Raw genomic sequence first — 18,332 nt, 5'->3', positions numbered from 1 at the left:
TCAGAATTGCACTTGTCTGTTCTGTTTATATCTTGTTGATTTTGCACAGAGTCGCAAGACGTGAGGCATTGTAGCCCAACCAGTTATTTAACTTGGATTTTGTTCAAAATAAGCCCCTGAATTCAACACATTTTAGATCTCATGCATCAATGATGCACATAGTCCACAGAAGATCAAACTGGAGATTGATGCAATATTGAAGGAGGAGAGTTCTGTTAAGACATTAAGAATAAAATACATGTTGTATTACAACCGTTATCTGTGTCTGTATTGCATATTTTGTATTGCAAACCCTTATACCTAACCATTCCATGAAAAAAGAAACATTTAGTCGACTAAGTCCACTGTAGATGTCGTCGACTAATATCTGCTAATGTTTAGTCTACTAAAACTAGACTAAGACTAAAAGATTTCAGAAGACTAAAACTAGACTAAGACTAAATGGTGTGTTATTCAAAAGACTAAGACTAAGACTAAATCAGAATTTTCTGCCAAAATTAACACTGGCGGGGACCCCCACTGTAGCTGAAGGTGGTTGAACACAGACATGAACATTGAAGAACAGCCATGTGGAGACAGACACCATCTATAAGGGGGGATAAAGGGGAGAGATTTTTGGGGTCCATCCATAAAGTCAGTAAAATGATGGTCTATTGTTCTATGAATCTGTAATAACCACATTTATTTATTCATCTGAATAATATCCACTGTTATCCAGGAACATTTATTATTATTATTATAGTCATCTTAAAGATGTAAATCCTTGTTTGAATCAGAAATAAAATGGGTTAAAAATGACAGAAAATGGTGAAATGGGGATTTTAAAAACCACAGAAGTCGGTTAAAAGTTGCAAATTAGAGTGGCCAAAAACGGACAAATAAAAGTACAAACAATTAGTTTCAACTGGCAAATAATGGACATGACAAATTGTGAATGTCATTAAATTGTCAAAAATAAGCATGAAATATGATGAAAAGAGGTTAAAAGTGACAATAATTGGCCAACATATGTGACATTAGGTGGAAAAGTTGTGGAAAGGGTTTATAAATGCCCAAATTGTCTTGAAAGTAGAAAAAAAATGACAGAAAAGACATTTAAATTTGATGGAGAAGTGGCAGAAATGGGAGTAATGTAGCAATAATGTTTTTAAAGGGGCAAAAATATGGCGAGAAATATGATGGAAATATGGTAAGTTTGATGTAGTTGCAGAAAACGGCTAAAATAATCAAAAATATCAATAAAATATTGTTAGTTTCTTGAAGGCATCTGGTGACCCCCTCTCAGTGTCTCACGACCCCAAATACAAGGTTGAGAACCCCTGCTTTAAACAATAAAACACTTTTGTACACATGCAGAGCAGAAGCTCAGTAACGGTAGCTGTTGGGTTGCATCTATCGGAAAAGGCAAAAACAGAAAAAATGACTATTTCAATAGTAAATGTGGTCATGAACAATGAATTCATTTGAGTCATTCATCTACTGCAATATTTTTGGAACTACAATTCATTTCTGTGTCAGTTTACCTGTTTCCGTTTGTTTCCATTTCATCGTCTTTCCATGTTTAGATGACTTTAAACTTACCAAACATGTTAAATAGAGTTCATCAAGTCAACTACTGCTATTAATATTATATTTATATTAGGGCTGGGACTTTATTGCATTAATTGCGATTAATTAATAACACTCCAAACAGCGTGGAACCTTTCTCATTGCACGAGTTCTCGATATAGCATTAATACTGATACACAGACCACAACACAAGAAACAGGAGAACCAGAGGGAGAAGTCGCTTTGTGTATGATTTACAGGCACTGCCCCACACTTCAGCACAATAAGTCTGATACGGAACAATCAGTGAGTTATACAATATATACACAGCCTTTTGATTCTGTGGCTGCTTTACCTTGTGGAAAACAGCCATAATTTTGGATATTTTAACTTTTGTTTAGTCTATATGTGATTTCCATCACAATCAATCATTATACCCAAACACTTAATCTCATTTGTTTGTTGCATTTGAATCCCTTCTATGAATAAAGAAGCCTCAATATCTGCTCATAAATTTAGTTTTACCAATATTTAAGGACAACCTGTTATTATCAAAACATTTGTTAAACTTCCTAATTTTTTTCTCTACAACTTCTAAGACATGTTCTATACCTTTTCCAGAGTAAAATAAAATAGGAACATCTGCAATAATTAATGAATAATGAATGACCCAGTTTTGTTCCTGCTGCACGTCTTTTATATTTGGAAAAGACCACCTTTGTGTGTATTAAACAGTATTTTCTATTGTTCCTGTGTATCATGGTGGTCAGGCATGTGGATCATAGTGTTTTTTTTCTCTGATCACGTCCCAGCATCACGTGAGCGTGAGCAGCCTCAGTCCTCAGACATCGCAGTCATCATGTACACCAGTGGATCCACGGGCCACCCAAAGGGCGTCATGATCTCCCACAGCAACATCATCGCTGGCATCACTGGAATGGCCGACAGGCTTCCCAACCTGTGGTAAATGGCACCCACCCACTCTGTATTTTACCAACAAACAGTATTATGAAAAAATCATTTTACAATGGTTTTTCTACAGTGATATACATTCCTTTTTTAGGGCCAAAGTTAAAAAAGTTGTTTCCTCCCTCCCTTGTTATTCCACATTTTGTAAAAAGTCAGATTTAAACAGGACAGTTGGGTTTTTGCCCCACTATTACGTCATAAGGGAGAAACTCCTCCTCCTGACAATCCTGGCTCCTCCTACCCTATAAGAATGTGAGCTCCTCCTTCTCAAACTACCTCACAGCTAAAACAAACACTGTAGTTTAATATAGAATATATATTATACTTTATTGTCATATATGTAAAGCTACATACACAAAATGTGTTCTCTGATTTAACCCCTCCCTGAGGAGCAGTGAGCAGTCACAGTGTAGCACCCAGGGAGCAGTTATGGTTAATATAAGGGACTGATCAACATCCCACAGTGATGGACCAGGGAGATCAGAACCAGTGATGCTACGATTAAAAGCCTGTTCTCTTAACCACTAGTCCCTTTGTACACAGATAATATATTTACATGCTGTATATAGATTATTCAGTATATAGATCATCCAAAGCGCAGTGTGTGCGTACACAATCAGTTCCATTTTTAGTAGCCGTTATATCGCCTTATATTGCCTTTGACATGATCTGACGTGTTTGTCAGTCAGTAAGTAATTTATTTATATAGCACTTTTCGCAGATAAAATCACATAGTGCTGTACAGAGCAGTGGAGAAATGAATAGTGCAACATCATAATAGAATAATAAAACATGGGTACATATACATCATAACAGCAGCATCATAAAAGGAGACCCTGGCCTGAAGACCAAAGGCTGCGCCCCGAAATGCGACGCAGCGGCTGGACAAAACAAATTATTATCATTTTAAATGGACTATTCCTGTGGTTAGGAGAGGAGAGGAGGAGAATAATGTGACCGAGAAGCTTAACACTCCGGTGCAAAACAGCCTGTTTTTAGAAGCGTCATTAAATTGACTTTTCAGAGGATAAAACTCTGGAAAACAGGCAAGTTTGGTAAAATGAACCTCAAATACTATGTTGTTGGGGTTCTTAGAACAAATGGAGATGGGTGAAAAATAGCATCATACTGGACCTTTAATTAATCACACCAAGTAATATCATTTAAATCACAAAAAATAAATAAGTTGGTTGTAAAAATGATGCAATGCTGATGTGTCAAACATTACTGGAATACAAATAGTTAATACAAAAATTGCACTGATATTGAAATATTTAACAATTCAAATAAAAGAAACACTGGGAACCGGTTTTCAATTCCCATTCTCGTCACAAATTAGTCACGGAACAAAGGGTCGTCGGTGGAAAGTTTTCGTTGATCAAAGTCACACTGCGCTGTGAATTCAAAACAAAGCAACATCTGCTGATTGTTGCACACATGCACTGCAAGGAAAAAATTCTGGTAAATGCAGGAAATGCACTTATCCAGCTAATATTATTCCTCACGCTACTGCTACTCAGCTGCTTCCATGATGAGCAAAGCTGGCTGTACTCTGGGGAACGTTACATGGGAGGAAGGAAATACACCAGGGAGAGCTCAGTGCAAATCTGGGAGGATGGAAACTTGAGTTCATTAGACGAGGTTAGAGGACTATGACAACATTTCTTCCTTCATGTGATTATTAACAATGTAACAGCACTTTTAATCTGATAGAATCACATGATTATATACATACAGTAAGTATTGAAACAGATTCTCAGCACAAAGAGAAACATAACACGCTTTCACAGAGGCCAGCAAAATTTTCCTTGATCTACCGTCATTTCCGGACTACAAGCCACTACTTTTTTCTTACGCTTTGAACCAAGCGACTTAAACAACGACGCGGCTAAATTGCGTATTTTTCCTGGGTTTAAAACCTTCATGCCATCACAAAATTGAGCTCCATCACATTAGACCAGGTGGAACAATGAAATTAACATTAAATCGTTCTTGCTCGCACTGAATCATTCTGATCATTCATTTTGTCATGATGCACACTGCCTCGTCATAGCAACGATGCGGAGAAATGTTGTCAGAGAGAGAGAGAGAGCTCGCCCGCTGCAGCAGCAGCAACTTGGATGAAGTAAAAGTCAAGCAGTTTGTAATAGTAGCATAACAGCATGAAGTTGTTAAATCACAGCGTTAGGTTTGTTCAGGATTGATCGGTGCTCTGGACTCTCAGGCTAATGGAGACGCTTCCGTAAGAAGGACGGGCAGACGAAGCGGAGATCATCCTGGATACAGGCTGTATCCAGAATGATCTGATCTCCACTCCGTCTACAGTAAAAGTCAGCCAGTTTGTAATATTAGCATAACAGCATGAAGTTACCTAATCATCACGTTAGATTTGTTCAGAAGCGATCACGTCCGTATTCTGACTCACTGTGATCGCTCCATAGATGAAGCGGTGCATCAGTCTGGTTCCAGTAAACAGTGACCATAAACAACTGTAAATGGACTGATATGTAGACGTGGAGCAGTGAGGAGGAAACTTCATGTCGTAAAGGAAACTTATCAGTTGACACATGTACATTTTCGTGAAACCTAACTTGAGTACAACAGCCCGCCTACCTGCCTGTTCTGATTGGCCGAGTTGTTTGAAGGCACCCTCATCAGCCAATAGAGTGTGGCCTAAGTTAGGCTGCGGCATTTGTATGGATTTTTCTTTGAAAATTGCTTAGTTATTGTAATGCGGCCAATGAAATGAATGAAATTACGGTACTAACATGTTTTGACTGCTAACTGTCAGTCTTCCTCAGAGGCATCTACTGATTGCTTTGATGTGTCCTTATGAGTAATTTCTGGGTGTGGCCATTGTCTTATATACTTTAGAAATACTATTATATGTCTAAGTGCAAACTAGGGCAAGTTAATAATAAAACTGCAAATTTTACTGCCTATGATCTACAGCCTGCATGAGATTAAACTGGTCCATATTTGGCCCCTGAATTAAAATGAGTTTGACACTCCTGCTCTAAAACATCAGAAAACTCTCCAATAACAGTCGCTCGATTTGTTGATAGTCGCTCTTTAGAAAAAAGTCGCTATGAGGTGTTAGCGACCATGTCACTGCAAACAGCTTCTCAGTCATGCACATTCACAAGGATGCTGGTCGATTCGGAACATAATTCTACATACTGTAGCTTTAAAGGTCTAGTATTATGCTATTTGTTGTAAGAACCCCAACTACATAGTATTTGAGGTTTATTTTCCCAAACTCGCCTGTTTTAAAAACTAGCTGTTTTTTGGGCCTTCATCCATATGCATGACTAGCAGGAGAGTAAATCATTATCTCCTCCTTCTAACCACAGGATTAGTCCATTTAAGACAATAGCCAATTGTTTTGTCCTACAGCTGCATCGTATTGGGACACAAACATGTCAGATCATCCCATAAAGGCGCTTCAGATTATCTTTAAACTGATTATTATAAAAAAAAAACAAAAAAAAAAAAAAACTCTTCCTCACCCTCCGCGGGCGGTCTCTCTTTTTTCCTCCAAGCTCGGGTCCTCTACCGAGGCCTGGGAGCTTGAGGGTTCTGCGCAGTATCTTTGCTGTTCCTAGAACTTCACTTTTCTGGACTGAGATGTCTGATGTATTTCCTGGGATCTGCTGGAGCCACTCCTCCAGTCTGGGGGTCACTGCCCCGAGTGCCCCAATGACCACGGGCACCACTGATGCCTTCACCCTCCAGGTTTTCTCCAACTCTTCTCTGAGCCCCTGGTATTTCTCTAGTTTCTCGTGTTCCTTTTTCCTGATGTTGAAGTCGCTTGGTATTGCTATGTCGACCACAACGACTTTCCTCTGCTCTTTGTCCACCACCACAATGTCCGGTTGGTTCTCCATTACCATTCTGTCCATCTGTATCTGGAAGTCCCACAGGATCTTGGCTCGGTCATTCTCTACCACCTTTGGAGGTGTTTCCCACTTTGACTTTGGGGTTTCCAGCCCACACTCTGCACAGATGTTTCTGTACACTATACCAGTCACTTGGTTATGGCGCTCCATGTAAGCTTTCCCTGCCAGCATCTTACACCCTGCAGTTATGTGCTGGATTGTCTCATTGGCCTCTTTGCACAGTCTACACCTGGGGTCTTGTCTGGTGTGGTAGATCTGGGCCTCTATTGCTCTGGTGCTCAAGGCCTGCTCCTGTGCAGCCATGATGAGTGCCTCTGTGCTGTCCTTTAGTCCGGCTCTGTCTAGCCATTGGTAGGATTTCTTGATATCCACCACTTCAGTTATGTTTCGGTGGTACATCCCGTGTAGGGGCTTGTCCTCCCATGATGGAACCTCCAGCACCTCATCTTCTGTTCCCCATTGTCTGAGACATTCACTGAGCACGTCATCTGTCGGAGTCTTGTCCTTGATGTACTTATGGATCTTGGATGTTTCATCCTGGATAGTGTCTCTCACGCTTACTAGTCCTCGGCCTCCTTCCTTCCGGCTAGCGTACAGTCTCAGGGTGCTGGATTTGGGGTGGAACCCTCCGTGCATGGTTAGGAGTTTTCGTGTCTTAACATCTGTGGGGTGTATCTCAACCTTTGGCCAGCTTATTATTCCTGCAGGGTATCTGATTACTGGCAGGGCGTAGCTGTTTATTGCCCGGGACTTGTTCTTGCCATTGAGCTGGCTTTGTAGGGCATGCCTTACTCGTTGGAGGTATTTGGCCGTAGCCGCTTTCCTTGTCACCTCTTCGACACCTCTTATATATATATATATATATATATATATATATATATATATATATATTAACTGTGATGTCAACCTGCCTTCACTATGTTTATTTGACCTGTGATTTAGTTTGAGAGGTAGGAGCTCACATTCTTGCATTCTTATGTAGGGTAGGAGGAGCCAGGATTGTCAGGAGGAGGAGTTTCCGCCTTATGACTCAAGGTGAGAAAACTCCAACTCGTCCGTTTGGAGCTGACTTTTTACAAAATGTGGAATAACAGAACTTTTCCAACTTTGGCCCTCTGAATGAGGCTAAAGGGTATTTCACTGTAGCAAAACAATATAAAGGGATTTTTTTCATAATACTGACCCTTTAAGGAGAATTTACTTTGTTAAAGCTGCTCGTGACAATCATTTTTTTTTAGCAGATGAGGACATGGTAAAGGCCTAATACATCAATACATAAACCATGTTTATTTGCCAAAGTGACTCTCTAACACATTTCTGGTGTTTTTACTGAATGTTGCAGCAGAACAATGACAGATGTTTATTTTGGGGCTCGCACGGAAAGAACCGACCAAAATTAAATGTCTGTTGGCGTGAGATGTTTTTATTACCATTGTGTATATACTGTATTTTTCTCTCGTTTTATGTGCACTTTTTTATATATTTTTTTTATTATCATCTTTATTTTCTTTGAGTTATTTTGCATGTTTTTGTCGCTTTGTACATTTTTGTTTGTTGTGTTTTGTGGTTTTTTTGCAGTCATTTCTATTATTTTTCTTGTCATTTTGTCTAATTATTGTAATTACATGTACTTTTGTAGTTGCAAGTAATTTCCTGCTTATTTACTGGCAAAGTGTGTTTTTTATTTTTTATTTTTTCCTGGTTTGTGTATATTTCTGGCTTTTTCTGCATTTATGTTGACGGCCGCACACAATTAGACGATTTTTGCATCACACTCTTGCTTTGGTAGCATTGGCTTCATTCCTGTCGTTGCTGTGCTTGCAGTGAGGAGGATACTTACATCGGCTACCTGCCCCTGGCACATGTCCTGGAGCTGAGCGCAGAACTCGTATGTATCTCCCACGGCTGCAGGATCGGCTATTCATCACCTCATACCCTCGTGGATCAGGTAACGCTTCACAAACGTCACAGATGTGGTGATGTCATCTTGTGACTGAAAACGAATGCAGGGCTTCATCTGAAGTGTGTTTTTAATGTGTTACTTCAGATTATTATGACTGCATTTAAATGTGAAAAGGCTTTGCTATGAAGACAGGTTTAGCTGATGGTGTATCAGCTGAACTGGAGATCAGTTTACCTGGTGAGGGATTTCTTGCAAAACGTCAGAAGGGTTCATTGGTTGGTGGTAATTAAAGGTTTACAGATAATATTTTGGGACCATAACACATTTCCATGAGATTTTTCTGTTGAACGTGTGGCTGAGGGTTAAAGGTTTTATGAAAGGATATTGTAAATCTCTTGCCCCCTGAAGCATATAAATGTTAAATTAATAATAGTAATTGACTATTAACACTAACAGGGAAAGATGATGGAACAAAATGGAAATAGATTTAATGACGTGGACGTGACGCAGAAATGGTTATATGGGTACATACAGTATAAACAGCAACTTTTCACAACATTTAACAGCAAACCGTGTTTAAAAATGTGAATTTTTTAAGTTTTCAATGAGCTTTTATTTTGGTACTTCCGGTGAATTTGCATATTTGCTAAATATTTAGATTTAACATTTAGATTTAGTATTTAGATTTAACGTGTCACATTTATATTTAATATTTAGCATTTAGATATAACATGTATATTTAAATGTAAGATTTAGATTTAACATGTAATATTTATATTTACCGTTCAGCATTTAGATTTAGATATAACATGTATATTTAAATGTAAGATTTAGATTTAACATGTAATATTTCTTTTTACCGTTCAGCATTTAGATTTAGATATAACATGTATATTTAAATGTAAGATTTAGATTTAACATGTAATATTTCTTTTTACCGTTCAGCATTTAGATTTAGATATAACATGTATATTTAAATGTAAGATTTAGATTTAACATTTCGATTTAACAAGTAATATTTATATTTAACATTTAGCATTTATATGTAGATATATCATGTATATTTAAATGTAAGCTTTAAATAATTCTAAAATCTGAGGTCCTAAATTTAGTTTTCTAACAAATACAATGACCTTTTGAGGATGAAAAAAACATTGTCATAAATATGTTTAGAACAGTGGGAAAAAAAAAAAGAGCATTATGGATAATCAAACAAACCTTTACATTGGATTCATGTAAAAACCAAGAGAATCAGTGTTTCCACACTTTCCTTCTGTTTCCACAGTCGACCAAAATCAAGAAAGGAAGTAAGGGCGACATCAGCATCCTGCAGCCCACAATGATGGCAGCGGTGCCGGTACGTAGTATACCCAACGCGCACCATCTCTCCACACTAATAGTAATGAACGGAAGCCTTGATCTTCTTCATATTAAACTCTTCATCATCCAGCACGGATGTTCCCCATGGAGACAAACCACTGTGATAACGTTTCAATGACAAAGCTGCTTCTTTATCCTGCTAAAACTGTCTAGGAACAGGTATTCATAGTTTCATAGTTAGGAACTGGAAGAGCACATGACTAAGTAAGTTGAAAAGCCATTATTTTTTAACAGTTAAGATACATCAACTTATTGTTTGATTAATAAATACATAAGATAAAATAAAATGACCTATAATAGTTAAATGAAACGTTGATATATCTTATTCTTTAAAAATAAATAGAAAATAACAGCTTTCAATTTCCTATTGTATCCAAAGCAGCATATTGATGACGTCATGTGTATTTCCGGTTTCTTCAAAATAAAACGCCATGTCATGTTTTACAAACTGAGGCCTGATGACTTTTATTTTGAAGCCTGAGGGCGTTTCATTTGACGGAGGTTTTGCTGAGTCGTGAGTCTGTTTGGTTTTCCTGATGCCTCACTCTGACACCTGAGGATGTCCTAAAATGTACAGCGTACAAAAGCGACCAAAGGCTTTAAAAGTCAAGCCTTGAACTTTCATTTGTAGCTCTATTAAAATAATGGGCTGATCACAGTGAGGCATCAACATTATATCAACTGGGCAACAAGTAGATATTGTCCAAATATACTTCTTATAATGTTGGTTTTATACTTTCCTGTTATTGCTTCCTTTTTTACCACCACAGATGTTTTATTGGTGAACTGTTTAACCTTCTGAACAAAACCAAACTCTTTTTAAAATATAAATAAATGGTGTCACTAAAGCTGAGAGAACTTTCACATTTATATCTCCCTCTCCGTCTGCACCAGGGTTGGGGTCAATTACACATGAAATCGTAATTGGAAAATTCTGTTTCTGTTGTGATTGTAATTGAGTTCAGATAATTGACTTTGTAATTGTAATAATTTACAATTTAATTAAACACAAAACTGGGGAACCATGTTACAGTTCTATGGCTTACACATATGTAGTTAACAATGATTAAAATATTATAATTCATATCAAGTTTACCTATCAGTTCTCATAAGGATAATTTTACCATTAAAAATAAATATTAATAATTAAATCGAGGGGTTTATTGACACAAAAAGGAGATGATAGATGATATTTTTTAATGTATTCTACAGCTGACTTCTATCATAAAAGATGCTAACAGAAAGCTAACACATAAGGAATGTTTAGTTATATGGGCTTATTTATTAAAGTAATTGTGATTAATTGTAATTTAACTTTTGTAATTGAGAACATAATTGCAATTGACTTTCTGGGGCAAAACAATAGTTGTAATTGGAAAAAATGCCTGTCAACGTAATCGTAATTGAGTTGTAATTGAATATGGATAATTTAAGACATCATTGTAATTTAAAAATGTAATTGACCCCAACCCTGGTCTTCACTAACATATGTTCTACATCAACTGGAATGCAGGAGATCATGGATCGCATTTATAAGAACGTGATGATGAAAGTGGAGGAGATGAGCTGTCTGCAGCGCACACTCTTCATCCTAGCGTACAATTACAAGCTGGAGCAGCTGGCTAAAGGACACAGCACACCTCTGTGTGACAGGTGTGTGTGTGTCAGTTAGTGTTTTTAACTAAGAAAAGGTGAATAAATAAATGTGTGTATGACTTCCTCTGTCCATCCAGGCTGATATTTAGTAAAATTCGTAACCTGTTGGGAGGCCGGACACGCCTCCTGTTATCAGGGGGAGCTCCTCTCTCTGCAGCCACGCAGCGCTTCATGAACGTGTGTCTGTGCTGTCCTGTGGGTCAAGGATACGGACTGACTGAGACCTGTGGGGCGGGAACCATTAGTGAACGTAAGAATGACCGTCTGTCTCTAACACATGCACACGCACACACACACACACACAAAAGTGTTCATTTTGACACTCCATTTTGATGTAGGGGTTATCCAATGTCATTTCAACAAATTCCCACCTGCAGTTATGGTGAGCAGACTTTTAAAACTCAAAACCGGGACCGTTATTTAACCAAAGAAGACGACAGATTTTCAAAAGTAACTATTTACATATGCTTTTAGTTGTAATGGCCATCAATCAATTAAAAAAAACGTTTCACATAAATAGTTTTGAACAATGAAAAAAACTTGTTCGCTTCCATAAGAGGAAGCGAACAAGTGATATTGTCAATGCCAACGTGTGGAAGACTCTTGAGCTTTTTAATTGGTTCATATGGCAAGTGTTACTACGGCAACTGTTGTTATTGACAACTCAGACCACAGAGATTTTGTTTTTAAGCTAAATGCGCTGCTGCGTTGAGGCCATTTCTTAATAAACGGGACAAATAGGACTGAGCTTGTGAAAAACCGGGACAATCAATGGTTTGGGGGAAATTGACAGGGACATGGGACGTAACTCTGAAAACTGTCCTGGGTCAATCAGGACATCTGGTCAAGTTATGGGCCAATGAAAATAGTAAAAAAAAAAGGTATTTATTCTGATTTTAAAAGCGTGTCACCCAAGAACTACTGCATATATATGACTAATCATTAATGATGTGAACAGTCTATGTTCATAGTTCTAGAGCTGAGGCATACGCTAAGGTGTTTACTGAAGGCCCAAACATGGTCCAGACCCAAAAAAACTTTTTTCCAATTTTGAGGAGTTGGCATGTCAACCAGATAGGATGTATAGCAGATCTTTTTGTATTTTCAGAGAGAGTAGATGGAGCTGTATTATTGTACCAAATTTCAGCTTCCTATGTGATGTAGTTCCTGACATATTGGAAGCTGAAAATGGAAGAATAATAAGGATGCTCAAAAATCAGGCACATACCAACCTCACTAAACTGTCCATATCTCGAAAAGTATTGATCCGATCAAATAAAAAATATACAGTGTGCCTATTGAATAGTTATGGGACACTTGGAAAAAAAGTGCGCGAAACATTTGTTGAAATGACATGGAATGACCCAGTGGCAATTTCAACCTTTCATATTTTTTTTTACAACAAATGATCTTTTATTTATTGATCTATGAGGCCTACTCTACATTATTGTTTCCAGCATCTTTAAATGGGGTTACTATGCTAATGTTTGGCTTGTTCACTGTGTGTGTGTGCGTGTGCGTGCATACACGTTGTGTGTGTCTGTTACAGATTGGGACTACAGCACTGGGAGAGTGGGAGGACCACTAGTTTGTTGTGAGATCAAACTCAAAAACTGGGCTGATGGTGAGTAAGAACCACTCAATGACACTTTTTTCAGCCTGATGAGCCGTAACCGTCACACTGCAGGAAATCAGCTGCATCATATCCTTTAAATCAGTGGTCTCCAACCTTTTCAAGACCAAGATCCCTGACCTCCACCCAATGAAGTGTAAAAAAATAAATAAATATTTGGATTTTACTTCCACTTGCACACTTTTTATTCAGGCTAACTTTATTTAAAATACATGAAATGCTTTGGTTCAACATTCAAAAATAATGAACCCAAAATGCTATCTGTATCTAGCATATTAAACTGGCCACATCATTTGATCCTATTGGTCAATTTAATGTGCCTGTTACGCTGAAAAAATACAAGGACTGGATCATGCGATTATTATACATCTCCTATGTTTCATTTGGGCAGCTATTTTTTTTACATCGTTGTGTTCGGCCGCTAAGGGGTCCGGACCACAGAATGTACGGGCGATAATTTTCTCTGTCACTCTGGATTTCCACTGGATGCGTAACTGCTGCGAAACAGCAAAGCAGCAGAAAGGTTTCCATTAAAGTCAATGTGTCAATTTCCACCGCGTGCACCATCTGCTCCAGCACAGCACCATAACTGCTGAGTCATGCTACTGCCCTCTGCAACAATTACCCTGCACTTCTATTTTTGCTGGAAGCTGGAGCTGTGCTGCAGCAAGTTAACGAAAATAAGCCTGTGCAGAACAGAGATAACCTGAGTTCTTACTGTAACAGATGCTCAGCAAACACAGGAGGTGGTAATTACTGGACTGCTGATTGCACTGAAGTCACGCAGCGGAGCAGTTTCGGTGCAGATACGTATCCGGTGGAAATCCAGGGTCACACCACACAAATGTTCGGCGCTCATGAGGAAAATACCATCTGATCACATGGTTTATCCCTTACATCAGTGAATTGATGAACAGTTGATCACTGTTGTCATGCTGTAGGTGTGTGCTCTCTGACCGGAGCAACTGTGTGGATGAGGTGACCCAGCAATCACACTTTCATACACAGGAGAAGTCATCTCCAGGGAATGTTTCAAAGATTGACCAGTCGATCGCAATCAACGGGTTGGAGACCACTGGTCTAAAGGAAAACAAACCTCCTGCTTTTTCATGCAATGGTTTAAAACTCATTGTTTTGCTCAATATGTAAACAAGACAGATTTAGTTTTCATATAAACATTATTTAAGAATTTCTATTCTGCCTTTAGGTAATTACTATAGCACAGACCACCCTCATGCAAGAGGGGAAATTCTGATTGGTGGGCCCAATGTAACCATGGGATACTACAAGAACCAGGACAAAAACCAAGATGACTTTATCGTGGATGAAAACGGCCAGCGATGGTTCTGCACCGGAGACATCGGGGAGTTTCAGGAAGACGGCTGCCTCAAGATCATTGGTGAGCCACAACAATTGGCGCATGTTTTCCATTTTAATGTTTCCCAAATTTCCTTTTAGACTTTACTACTTTCCGTTTCATGTCACATTTCCATCGTTCCGTGTTTACAGGACTTTACTGGTTATTAATAATAATAATAATAATGCATCAATTTTATATAGCGCTTTATCATAGATACTCAAAGTCACTTTACAGAATTAAGGCATTATTCTTTCACTCCACAATTAGTGGTGGCAAACTACTGTTGTAGCCACAGCTGCCCTGGGGCAGACTGACGGAAGCGAGGCTGCCATAGTGCGCCATCGGACCCTCCGACCACCACCAACAATCACTCACACACTACGTTCATACTAGGCAATGTAGGTGAAGTGCCTTGCCCAAGGACACAATGACAAATACCACTGCAGCGACTGCCACCCCACTGTGGCACCTGGAATTCTCAGTGGTCTCCCATCCAACTACTAACCAGGCCCAGACCTGCTTAGCTTCATAGATCTAACGGGATCGGGCAATGACAGGCTGGTATTAAACTTCCTGGAATCGTGTCAAACATGCTGAATAGGGTTAATAGAGTCAACTACTAAAATTTAAAAGCTTAAGACAATCTATGATAATGGGACATTACGCTGAAATCATGCAAGTTTACGTCGCGAGAGCTTTAGCATGTCCGATTGTGACACTTTCAACTCACATGGAAATGTGTTATATGGTCCTAAAACATTGTCTAATTACTGATATGTAATTACAGAACTCTCTCCTGGTCAGTTCTGGTCAGATTTCCCTAAGCAGGCCAGATACCATCAGACACTGGCCACGTTTACATGAGAGCTTTAATTCCTCTTTAAAGCAGAATAGAAATTAATTCCTCTGTAAACTGACGTAACACTTCATTCCTAATGCTAATTTAATTCCGAATTAAACTTAAATCCGATTTAGGTGGCTGGTTTATTCCGATTTTAATTCTGAATTACACACGACCATAATTCCCCTTTAAGTTAATTTCGGTCGATTTGCGCATGTGCAATGAAGCGCTGGTAACGACATGGCGATGCCCACCTGGACTCGAGCTGAGACTATTTATTTAAGAGCCTTAGAAGATATGGATATAATGAAAATAGTGGACGAACGTGTAGCATTTACGTCATAATACAGTATGTGGTGTTAGTTTAATTACAGTAGTAATATTTTAGACGTTAGTAGTATTGGACTAGGGTTTCAGAAGATAGATTCGACTCAAGGAGGGAATGGACAATAAATAAGGCAATATTGGGCAGTGTTTTAGTTAATACCATATATTGACAATATTTACACACCCAGAAAAACCAACAGTTACGCACAATATTTACAGTTGCAGTATTTCGAGTGCACTCAGGTTTACTATGACTATGGTGCCGTTGTGGTTCCACTTCCAAAGCTTGGAAATTTCCATGAGTTCATCAAAGTGGCCGGTGGTGTTTCACCACCAGATGAGAGTTTCTCAGGTCACAAAGTAGTCCATAAAAGCAGCAGCTTTTAATACGCTCCTAATACGCTTCCACACGTCTGAAAGCAGCAAGAATGAAGGGGACGAACAAGGCTGCAACAGCCTCCTCCCAGATTTCTCACCATCAGTTGGTACCCATAGCAAGGAAACCTGGCCTGTATAATTAAAACATATAAATAATATATTCACTAACTAGTTCATTCTTCTGTGTACACAATAATCAATAAATCTGAATTAATTCCATCATTAAATGTCATTCTCATATAGCAATGATACAATGATTGAATATATCAGAGAAAGACATTTTCATAATAATAATAATCACTCAAACAACACAATTCAATACTTAAACAGTGTTAACAATTATACTGGGTCAACACGACACTCAACATAATGGTACCTAATACAACATTAGCCACCTAACATAGTCGAATGGCATTACGTTAGCATTCAATTAGCATAGCATGCTCCTGAGCAACAAACATTCAAACTCACCAATTCATATTCAAACATCAAGCGCAGCAGGATTAAATGGCTTCTATCCCTGAGGTGGGTGAAGTCTGAAGGTGTACAAAGTTTATAATGTTAAAAACCAAAAATAGATGCTAAAGAACTGTTGGAGCAGCTCCGTGTGCATCCCCTCACTCTCACAGGGAACAAACATGGCTGCTTGCAAAAAGTAAAATACGTAAGTACTTTACATAACTTATTCATTATTATTGTTAGTAATTATAATTCTGTACAAGTATAACTAACACTGTCAATCCTATATGTTAATCAATATATAATAATATTTTAGATGTTATTCCCATATATATATATTTATCAGAGCTACAAACAAAAGCATCAACATGCAGACTTTGACACTGACACACACAGACTTATTAAACACACATGGACCTCTATCCTTGGTAAACGGAGCAGGCTTCACCGGACAGCTGGCACTGGGGGGGGGGGTTCAGTGGGTGACTTGGGGTGTGTTCATGTGGATGGTGGCAGAGGGAAAGAAGCTGTTTTTGTGTCTGGAGGTTCTGGTCCTGATGGACCGAAACCTCCTTCCAGAAGAGAGAGATTGAAACAGTTTATGACCGGGGTGGGAGGGGTCGGCCACAATCTTTCCTGCATGCCTCAGATTCCTGGAGGCGTACAGGTCCTGGAGGGAGGGCAGATTGCAGCCGATGACCTTCTCTGCAGAGTGGATGATACGCTGCAGTCTGGCCTTGTCCTTGGCCGTAGCTGCAGCGTACCAGATGGTGATGGAGGAGCAGAGGATGGACTGGATGATGGAGCTGTAGAAGTTCACCATCATCTTTGTTGGCAGACTGAACTTCTTTAGCTGCCGCAAGAAGTACATCCTCTGCTGAGCTTTTTTGATAAGGGAGCTGATGTTCAGCTCCCACTTGAGGTCCTGAGTGATGATGGTCCCCAGGAAGCAGAATTACTCCACAGAGCTCACTGTAGAGTCTCCCAGGGTGAGGGGGGTGAGGGGGGCTGGGTTCTTCCTGAAGTCTGCTATCATCTCCACTGTCTTTAAAGCATTGAGCTCCAGGTTGTTCTGGCTGCACCAGGACACCAGCCGGTCTGTCTCCCACCTGTAGTCAGACTCGTCTCCATCAGAGATGAGACCGATGATGGTCGTGTCATCTGCAAACTTCAGGAGTTTGACCGACTGGTGAGAGGAGGTGCAGCTGTTGGTGTACAGGGAGAAGAGCAGAGGAGAAAGAACACAGCCCTGAGGAGATCCAGTGCTGATGGTCCGGGGAGCAGAGATGGTTTTTCCCAGCTTCACGTGCTGCTTCCTGTCAGACAGGAAGTCTGTGATCCACTTGCAGGTGGAGTCTGGCACGTTCAGCTGGGAAAGCTTGTCCTGAAGGAGAGCTGGGATTATAGTGTTGAAAGCAGAGCTGAAGTCCACAAACAGGATCCTGGCGTAGGAGCCTGGGGAGTCCAGGTGCTGGAGGATGAAGTGGAGAGCCAGGTTTACAGCATCGTCTACAGACCTGTTGGATCTATAGGCGAACTGCAGGGGGTCCAGGTGGGGGTCGGTGATGTCCCTGATGTGGGAGAGTATGAGGCGTTCAAAGGACTTCATGACCACAGATATCAGAGCGACGGGTCTGTAGTCATTAAGTCCTGTGATCCTCAGCTTTTTAGGGACAGGAACGATGGTGGAGGCCTTAAAACAGGCTGGTACGGTGCATGTCTCCAGTGAGGTGTTAAAAATGTCTGTGAACACTGAAGACAGCTGATCAGCACAGTGCCAATAGCTACTTGACTTGTGGACTAAATTTACTCATTTGAGTATTGTTTATTTGTTTATTGTGGACTAATTTAGGTATTGTTTATTCTTAGCGGTGAATAATTAAGATTTATATTAATAAACCTGATATTTACTTTAATAAACCAGGTTGTATTCTTTTCTCTACTCATATATATATATATATATTTGGATAGAACTTATA

At 39.3% G+C, this 18,332-nt stretch overlaps 1 protein-coding gene across 1 annotated transcript in view; it reads left to right on the top strand.

The window, feature by feature from the left end:
• Positions 1–18,332, top strand: part of LOC114474021 (long-chain-fatty-acid--CoA ligase 3-like) — a 78,420-nt gene that overhangs the window by 46,488 nt on the left and 13,600 nt on the right. Inside the window, exons 6-12 of the mRNA XM_028463868.1 lie at positions 2,361–2,511; positions 8,241–8,364; positions 9,605–9,676; positions 11,213–11,352; positions 11,433–11,605; positions 12,905–12,979; positions 14,196–14,387. Coding sequence (XP_028319669.1) covers positions 2,361–2,511; positions 8,241–8,364; positions 9,605–9,676; positions 11,213–11,352; positions 11,433–11,605; positions 12,905–12,979; positions 14,196–14,387 — 927 coding nt within the window. The remainder of the gene's footprint in view (positions 1–2,360; positions 2,512–8,240; positions 8,365–9,604; positions 9,677–11,212; positions 11,353–11,432; positions 11,606–12,904; positions 12,980–14,195; positions 14,388–18,332) is intronic.

This window comes from Gouania willdenowi, chromosome 13, assembly GCF_900634775.1.
Source record: "Gouania willdenowi chromosome 13, fGouWil2.1, whole genome shotgun sequence".
Classification (NCBI taxonomy): domain Eukaryota; kingdom Metazoa; phylum Chordata; class Actinopteri; order Blenniiformes; family Gobiesocidae; genus Gouania; species Gouania willdenowi.
This window is presented reverse-complemented; position numbering and strand designations above follow the sequence as displayed.